The sequence below is a fragment of the Tribolium castaneum genome, chromosome 1 (assembly GCF_031307605.1).
Source record: "Tribolium castaneum strain GA2 chromosome 1, icTriCast1.1, whole genome shotgun sequence".
Taxonomy (NCBI): Eukaryota; Metazoa; Arthropoda; class Insecta; order Coleoptera; family Tenebrionidae; genus Tribolium; species Tribolium castaneum.
The window spans coordinates 25749443-25758592 of NC_087394.1; the positions used below are offsets into that span (position 1 = coordinate 25749443).

At 34.6% G+C, this 9150-nt stretch overlaps 2 protein-coding genes across 4 annotated transcripts; one reads left to right on the plus strand and one right to left on the minus strand.

Annotated features, from left to right (window-relative positions):
- The first annotated feature begins 147 nt into the window (after positions 1-147).
- Positions 148-1964, plus strand: JMJD5 (Jumonji domain containing 5). 2 transcript variants are annotated; one of them, XM_967409.4, is made up of 3 exons: positions 148-712; positions 1274-1488; positions 1534-1964. In XM_967409.4, exons 1-3 carry the CDS (start codon positions 148-150, stop codon positions 1936-1938), a joined length of 1185 nt encoding a protein of 394 aa, XP_972502.2. In that variant the 3' UTR covers positions 1939-1964. The 2 variants fall into 2 exon arrangements, with proteins under 2 accessions (XP_972502.2, XP_008199581.2); XM_008201359.3 differs by having other exon boundaries at positions 1541-1747.
- On the minus strand, positions 1955-9106 carry LOC661290 (uncharacterized protein). Of its 2 annotated transcripts, none has more exons than XM_008201358.3 (6): positions 8915-9106; positions 5927-6992; positions 3459-3984; positions 3206-3404; positions 2947-3154; positions 1955-2408 (listed from the first exon to the last, which is right to left on the minus strand). In XM_008201358.3, the coding sequence occupies exons 2-6, from the start codon at positions 6982-6984 to the stop codon at positions 2246-2248; spliced, it is 2154 nt and encodes a 717-aa protein (XP_008199580.1). In that variant the 5' UTR covers positions 6985-6992; positions 8915-9106; the 3' UTR covers positions 1955-2245. The 2 variants fall into 2 exon arrangements, with proteins under 2 accessions (XP_008199580.1, XP_008199578.1); XM_008201356.3 differs by having other exon boundaries at positions 3459-3987; positions 8915-9105.
- Positions 9107-9150: the final 44 nt, after the last annotated feature.

Here is a 9150-nt window from a genome sequence, read left to right on the forward strand (position 1 = left end):
ATGATGATTTGTGTCAAAGGTGAAAGAAATGCCTCGTTGGATGATTTCAAAACGTGATTTTTAACCTCTTCACTTGCAACATAACCTCAAATTTGACAACTGATGTAACCTCACTTTCGGTTTCATTATTTTATAAATAATTGTAGAATGGACTGTGATTTAATTACATTTGTGATTGATAAAGACGAGCTGAGAAGTGCCACAGTCGCGATAAATCCCACTCTTGACAAGACTTACAAGTCGTGTTTTCAAGACTCTGAAATTCAAGCCAACAGAAAGCTTGAAATTGAGTCGGTTTTGGACTATTTACACGATGAATTGAATACAGGACATTGGAGTAAAATCCCCATAACAATTCGGAGGGCTTTTAGTGCTGCCAGTTTTGTTAAAACAATAATTTTGCTTAAAAGTAGTGAATTCACCGATGATTTATTAAAACAGTGTTTGAAAACTGTAGATTTGGGGCTCCTATTAGGCGCCCCTTTGCAAGTCAATAGTGAATTGCTAACAAATTGTGCAACTTTTCTTTCAAAGAAGTTGAACGAACGTAACGCAACTTGTGAAATTCAAAATCAAAAACGGAAAAGTGGAAACAAAGATTTGGACAACTTAGAACAAATTAATGGTGTTAATATCGATACTCTAGTTTGTCCGTCGTTGGAAACGTTCAATAATAAATACTTCATCCCCCAAAAACCGGTGAAGTTGCAAGGTATTATTTTTTGTTTACTATACGGGGTGATTCAAAACCACCGGGTGCTGATAAAGAACATCAAACTGAATTAAAAGTTTCTATGACAAAAAATTGTTTGAATTTTTTAACTTTAGTTAGCGGAAACGTCAGCTTTTGCAACAAATACCTGTTGAAAAAATCAATAAATTATATGTTATAATGTACACAACAATTAAATTAAATTCGACATCATAGGAAACCATAGCAAAAACTGATACCTTTGCTAAGGAAAACAAATCTAAAAATATCTCATAATTACGTTGCTTGGGAAAAAAATCTGACGTGTTTTTTGTGCTTAACTGAACGATTTTTATCACTATACGGAAGTTTATCCATCACTTTTGAATCAGCCTGTATATTTATTTGTATTTTCTGTCTTTCACAACACTATTACCGCTTTTGTTGTAAAATTTTCTTTAAAGACTGCTTAAAAAAGTAGAAAAAACGGTATAAAAGCAAAAGTTTAAAATTGTGAAACGAGCCTCGTAGCGGCGAGTGAGTAATTTTTATTTTCGTATACTATTTTTTTTTAATTATTAGACTGTGTGACCCATTGGCCCGCCCTGTCTAAATGGCCCGACATCACCTACTTGCTAAAAACAGCAGGCGATCGCACTGTCCCTGTCGAAATCGGGTCACACTATGCTGACGAAAATTGGGGCCAAAAACTTATGACTTTGAAAGAATTCATCACGAATTATTTTTACATGTCGGAGGATTTGGGTTATTTGGCCCAACACAACTTATTTGACCAGGTTTTTACGCCCCAATATTACATTTTTTCTTACAATAAATTAAAGATTCCAGAATTACGAAACGACATATACATTCCGGAATATTGCTGTTTGGGTCAAGACGACAACGAACCCGAAATAAATGCATGGTTTGGACCCGCAAAAACCGTTTCGCCTTTGCATCACGACCCGAAAAACAATTTTCTAGTCCAGGTTTTTGGTACAAAACAACTAATTTTGTATTCACCCGACGATACGTCTTGCTTGTATCCACACGAAAGCACCTTACTGTCTAATACGGCCCAAGTGGACCCTTTTAACCCCGATTTGGATAAATATCCCAATTTTCGCAACGCGAAAGCTGTGAAATGTATCTTAGAAGCGGGCGAAATGTTGTATATACCTCCGAAATGGTGGCACCACGTCACAGCATTAGAGAAAAGTTTCTCGGTTAGTTTTTGGTGGAATTGAAATAATAAACTTGAAATGAAAAATGATCACTTTATTTATTATCTAAAAATTGTTTATATGTACAATTATATACATGAGACTTTTAAATACTTGTGGCTCCTCATATCACAGAAACACCACCAAAGAAGGAAAACTTCAAAACTTATTCACCTCGCATTGAAAATCAAGCAACCACAGACAAGAACTGTTAGAAGACTTATTGGACCACCTTATTGTATTATATTTGGAAAACTTAAAGACAATTGTGGCACAGAGTCTGTGGTTCACAAACTGAAGATCAATCACCCCTTCAACCAACGAAACAGATTCATATATTTGGAAGAGACGCCATACTGGTTTTACAATCAATATGACTCTTGCTAAGATCCGTGAAGCTCAAACTGAACGGTTCAAGAAATTTTAAAGTTTCCTCCAGCGCTGGGAACGCCAACTCTTGCTGGATAAAGTTCACTGATATGTTTTGACGATAGCTAAACAAAAAAATATTGTTAGACATGAACAAATGAAATATGAGTCAAACTGAACAAAAAAACATAACAAATGTTTTTTTGTACAGTGTTATGTCAATATCAGTGTCACGTACCTAAAATAATTATCTCGAATTTATCAAAGTGACAATTTAAAACACTGTGCTTTCACACACATTTAAAGCAAACTCAAGCGTTTGAGGATTGAGACACACAAAGCGTAAATACCCCTTTAGTTAGTTAAATTAAGAATTTTTCCACGTTGCTGCGTGACAGCATCTGCAAAGGGAGTTTCAATGTTTGAGATAAACTAATTCTTATCTGAATTCTCATTAAAAAAAAATTAACCCGCCACTGGTATTAATGTCACCTTGCTGGTTACGTGAAAATTCAAGTTCGTTTCTATGGCAACTTAGGCATGCCTGCTCTCAGGCGACTCATCGAGGGTAGAAAAGGGTTCCGAGTTCGCCAATTAATTTATCTCAAAATAGTTTGAAACGCTTTGCGAAACACTGTTTGTGGCGACCCCTCTCATACCTACCTTTTAATAATACACTTTAAATATAGTTTGCGCTCGCGTTCAATAAACCAATCGACCAAGAACCCGGCCATTAAAGGCGCCTGAAGATACAGCTGAAAGAACCTGTGAAAGTTTCCTAAAGACCATGCCGTACGTAATTTTAACGCGAAATCGATACACTTGTCACTTTTTTCTTCCTTGGAGAGACTCTTCATAATCGTCATAATATCTGTAATAAAAAAAATTATAAAATGCGAAACTAAACAACGAGTGTTTTTACCCAAAGTATTCTTCGTAAAAATATAGTACAGTATCCTGTAGGCTGTGAATTCGTTCTTGTTTCCACCGCCGACTTCCGAATATAACATTTTGAGTTGCGTTTGACACTGATTGAACTCTTCGTGATCGCCTTTTTCTAAAGCGATGCGCGCGTGAGTTTCGTAAACTTCAACCGTGAACTCGTTCCGTACTCCTTGTACCTAAAACGCACGCGTTTAATACATTATTTTTCCTACTAGTACAATACAACTCACTGTGAGATCTTGTCTGATTGATTTAAGTTGATCACATGTGTAGTAATAATCCGGTTTTTGTTTCCATCTCGTCTTGACATTCTGTAATGACAATTTGAGAACTTCAACTGGACGTACTTCACATGCTTCGGGGGCTTTAGTCAGTCGAAGGAAGGACTTTTCCAAGTCTTGACACGTGCCCACTATGTGAAATCCTGTCCAGTCAAAGTCTGCGATATTGTCCTCATACTTATCATTCACGAAAACGTTTTTATTATTTATTAATCCATTTGTTTCTTTCTGTTTATTGTTATTGAAACGTGCGGCTCTTTGGAGCAACAATTCGGAATTCTCTTCTAATTCGGAACCAAACGATGATAACAAATGTGCTTTTTTCTCTTTCATTTTCTGTTTTTTCAGTTGTTTATTTGTAAATTTGTTGTTTTTTGTTGGGCCTAATCTATTGGCCAGTTTGCTTTTGATTTTGTTCTTGTTGTTGGGCTTCACTAATGGCTTGAAGTTCTCGTCGCTACTCACGCTTGAACTGCTGCTGTAAATAAATTAATCGTTATATTCAAACCCACACACCGAAGAAAGCACTAAACCATCAAAGAAATGAAAAAAATTAACGCTTAATGTGATCTTTCAATTAAATTACGGACCAAATTTATGCAATGTGGCTAATTTTTATGTTGCAAAGCGATTTTGTTCACTATAAAACGATAAATAATCAACACAGGGCTTTTCAGACCTACGTTAGAAAATTATCCTTTCAATGCAGAGACAGCTTTGATCAAAAAATCGACCATTATGAATTAAAATAAATTATTTTCAGATGGATGAACTTGATTACAGGAAATTGGCGACAACTCTGAAATTTTAAACTAGAAACCACCCATTTTTATTGCACATTTGAATTCTTATTCAAAATATTATTATAACATTGAGTAAAACGTACCCGACTTGATAGTTGGTTGTTCGTATAATAATATAACAGCCGTAGATAAAATTATTTAAATTTTTCTCCATGCTTGTAAATATTCGAAATTTTTCTACAACTCCTTAAAATCATTAATTAATTATAATCATAAGTCGCTGCAAGAATTTTTTTATTTCCTTTTAGAGCAAGCGATGCTTAAATGTTGTTATTTGCAAGAAAAAACCGCTAAAAAATATAACTATCCCCTCAAAAAACTAATCAAGTAAAAAATAAATAATTCAAATAAAAGTAGTCTTATTGACACAGGAAATCATAAAACTTCGATTAATTAATGTTTTTTTTTAATTTTATTGATGGATATCAATATTTTTAATTAATTAATTGAAATTATAAGGAAGGATAGAAAATTCTGAAAAACAAAAAACAAAAAAGGTATCTGTTAAAACAAACACTGATTTCTGTGCGACTAAGTATTTGAGATATAGTAAAAAATACTTTAAGCACAATCATTCCGTATATTAAATTAATTATTTAATTTAAAAATAAAAATCATCACTTTTGACTTTGGACATAAACAATTTTGGTGGATGCGCCGGGTCACAGCAACACCAAATGACCACAAATAGCTTTTATGACTGAAAATTAATTATTTTTGTATTATATCTGTGTGCTAAATCAGCGATTAAATTTCAGAAACATCCTTGGTTTAAGGACACTTTACAACAACAAAATTTGTCGATGTGTCTTAGTTTTCAGGTGTGCTTATCGTTCATAGTTTTTAACATGTGTATTTTTTTCCAAAATTTGCAAGGATTTATTTAAAAAAATATTACATAGTTGAACTCTGCCATAAATGTTAAATTTTTTTTCGAATAATCTTGTAAAGTATCTCAAGATTTTTTTTTAAAATCGCCTCATGAGCCCATTTTCTTAAACGCAGTCAAAAGAAAATTTATTTTTACGGGCCTTAATTAAATATAAAATGAGGTAATTATTTCAGTACTGTTTTACATTAAATGACCTTGTGGTTCTGTTTCATTGACCACCGTGGAACGTAATATGTTTCTTACAACTCATATTATACAAGATTTTTTTTATTGGTATACAAAGCCTTATGTTTACAAATAAAAAAACTGGGACAATTTTATTGTGACTATTACAATTAGGTCGTAGATTTAGGTACAGGCAAGCAATATCCAAAAAAAATTTTGTAAAACAACGAAATAGATGTAATGTAAAAGAAAGTGTTAAAAAGGCCCTCATTACACTTTCAAACATTAGCTCTAGTCTGACACTTTGACCAGTTTGGCCACGAATAATACTTCATTTAATTTGTAACCAAAAAGTTTCAATAAGTTTAATTTTGGTAGGTAATACAGGTAACTTTTTACAAACGTCGTAAAAAAAAACAATTTTTAGAAATGAAACCAATTTGGCAGTTTAGTAATGAAAACCCAAATGAGAATTTCTAGTTCTTTGGTCCAAAATTTAGAAAATTGTCAATTTTAAAAATTGAAACTTGTCAAAAATAATAAATTTTCCACCGTACCTTGAAGACCGATGCCTGCGGGGGCTCCTGGACCTCGACCTGGACTTCTTCCTCGCCGGCGACCTGGACCTAGACCTAGAAGACGACCTGCTGGTACCTCGCAGCGTGGACGCTCTCGCCCCTAAACGCGCTCCCATCGCTGGTGATAGTCCCTTTTTTGTGGTATTCTGGAACTGTGCTAATGATCCGGGTACTGTCTTGGGTACTAGTGTTGGTCTTTCACTGTGTATATTCGGGAGCGGTTCGTTGCTCCAGTCTTTCGTATGCAACTGTCCCATCTGATACGCGTGCGTTATTTTCCCCTTAAGAATAATCTCAACTTGATTCTTATCAATGTTCGTCTTGCACTTGGCATAGCATCGATTCACGTAGTCTTTGAGACTTGGTGGCCATTCATCCGTTGGGTTATTCGAAGTCGGGGGCGGTTTTTCCGCTGGAGGCGGCGGCGGCTTGCTTGTGTCCGGAAGCGGGGGCAGTGGCGGTTCCGGCGGCATGGTTTCCGGGGGCGGCGCCGGTTTGGGTACGTTTTGTTCGGGTGGCGGGAGTGGAGGAAGTGGGAAAAAGTTCTGATTCTGCAAATTTTGGTTTTGGTTGTTGCGGTTACGTTTGCGTTTCTTTTTGGCGGCGCCACTTGTCAGGGAGTTGTTCTGTTGGAGGAGGAGGTTGCCGTTTTGGCGTTTGCCGGGAGGCAGATTGAACCTAATGGGGTTGTTGTTGTTGGCGGTGAATTGTTTGGGAGTATTCAGAAGAGGTGGTTTTGAGATGTGTGGAGTTGGGAGTGATGATGGAGTGCCTGGTGGGAGAGGAGGCACGAATTTATTAGCATCCGCTGATGTTGTTGACGGTTTGTTTTCGAGCATTTGTTGTTGCACCTGGTGGTAAATTGCCGATTGGTAGGCGGGGTAACTGTTCATTAGGTAAAACTGGTGGTAGTAATTGCTCATGTCGTAATTGTACATGGGGTAAGCCCATTGTACTGGGGCTGTTTGAGCAGGTTCAGGGGGCGCTGCTCCTGCGGGTGCTGCAGGAGCAGTGGAGACAGCAGGTTTCTCCTCCATCCTGAAATCTATTGAAATTACTGAAATAACGTGTGGGTTAAATAACCGGAAGTTTTGTTGAGACCAATAAAGAAAATGGAGTAATTTTTATTGCGTTCTGATAAACTACAAAATAATAATTTATGGGGAAACAACATTAGTACCGTCAGTGAGGGTTTCTTGTAATCTAAAGTACTTGCAACAAAATGCACCAGTTTCCAAAAAAGCGCAGAAAGAATTTTAGTTTTTAAGTTAACGTCCTGCAACCATTACATACGACTGATAAAATTTAAAGAAATTTTTATAACAATTTTCAAAGAAAAAAAAAAGGGTGGAAAAACTTTTTATACCGCAATGACTGTAAGCTCAACACTTTTACTGATGGTATATTTTCATTAGCTAGTTCTTGGGATTTTGTTGGTGTGATAACAACACAGTTTTCAATTTTCTAATTTGTTCGACAGATGTACAATAATTTTGAGACTTGCAAAGCTCCACAAAAATATAGAATTTCAGTATGCACTCCTCTCTCTAAAAAAAGTAAAGAATAAAAGAAACTAACAAAAAATACAATAAAGGTCGTATTTTGAAGTTATTGCAAACTTTCTGTAAAATATTGCGAACCTAAAGGTAAAGCAAATGTATCTTGCTTTCCCTATGTACATAATCTGTCTATAAATTGGTCACACTCAGGGAAAACTAAAATTGCAGTTGTAATATTATTCATTATTTTTTGTTACGCAGTCCAAAGAATTTGTTTAAAAAAATATAAAAGTTAGATTACTGTTTTCCAGTTTATTTTAAACCGTGTTATTGATTTTGAATATTTTTACTCTTGTTTTTACATTTCCTATGTTGTACTGTAACTTCATATGAATAAAATACATTATTCATATGCAGTTCCAATAAAGTACAATATTTTTTGCTAAAAAACATTGCTGTCTTCAATATTTACGTTAAACAAAATTATTTTATTTTATTTTCTAGCAAGTTACTGTTAGCTACACTACATTTTCGTTACCCCAAAGTTCTAGTAATATGCAATAGCTATATTTTTTTAATAAATTCCAATTGTAGTTCATAATGTCAAATTAATTTCAGAAATATTATCAAATGTATTTCAGCCAAAATAAATTGTATTGCAAATGAATTTCTGAACTAATTTCTGAAATACAATTGGAAAAAGTGTAGATAAAGAATAAATTACACTTTTGGTATAAAATGTTTTAAACTGGAAAACATTGTTTTCCCAAAAATTACAGTAGAAAGTCAAAACTGTTGCAAGAAACCCCACTGACATACCTTTTATGTTCAAGACGAAAATTTTAAATAACAGTTTTTTCAACTTCTCGAGTCACGTAACAAGCAAAGAAAGACCAAGTTGTTGTCCATATTGGGATAGATAAGAGTCTCATTCAAAAGAAACCGTAAAATAATAAAAAATCAATAGGAATTATCGAAAATTTTAGAACTCCTTGTCACTTTTCCAACTTTATTTTTGAGCAGCACTTTTAGCTGACACACTTGTGCATTTAAGCCTAATGAAAGCGATTTTTAAGCCTTGATTATTGGAGTGGAATGTGTTTCAAATCCGAAATTAGACCACACGTACAAGTTTTTTATTTCAGTAGGAAGCACGTATTACCTACGTATTTTATAACGTTTTGTGTTGAAATAATACAATTATACAATTCCGTCAGTTAATTATGCAATTATTATTTATTTACATCCTCGTTAGGCGAGTTTTTAAGTGAGTTCAAGCAGAACAAAGACCATTTCGGTAACAAACTTTTATCAAACAAAAAATCAGAGCAACGATTCTAAGATCAACAAAAATTCATTATACAAAACGAATTTTTAGTAAAATATGATAATTTCTCTTATAAAACGTTAGAAAGTAAATTTTCTGTGAGAGTTTGCGAGGCAGCCATTTTGTGCAAGCTCCACTTACCAATAAATTAAGGGGGACCTGGCAGATCCTTTCTTTGAAGGGAAATTAATCTGTAAATAAATTATGGGAAAAGTACAAATATTCTACACCTATTTTTGATTACAAATCAAGTGGAAATTAATGCACAAATAACGCACAAGACCATCTTGAAATCACGATCACTGTATCAAAAATGACAGATGACAATTGTGTCGTCACTAGAAATAAAGCGCAGGCGGCTTGGAAATGTATTACTG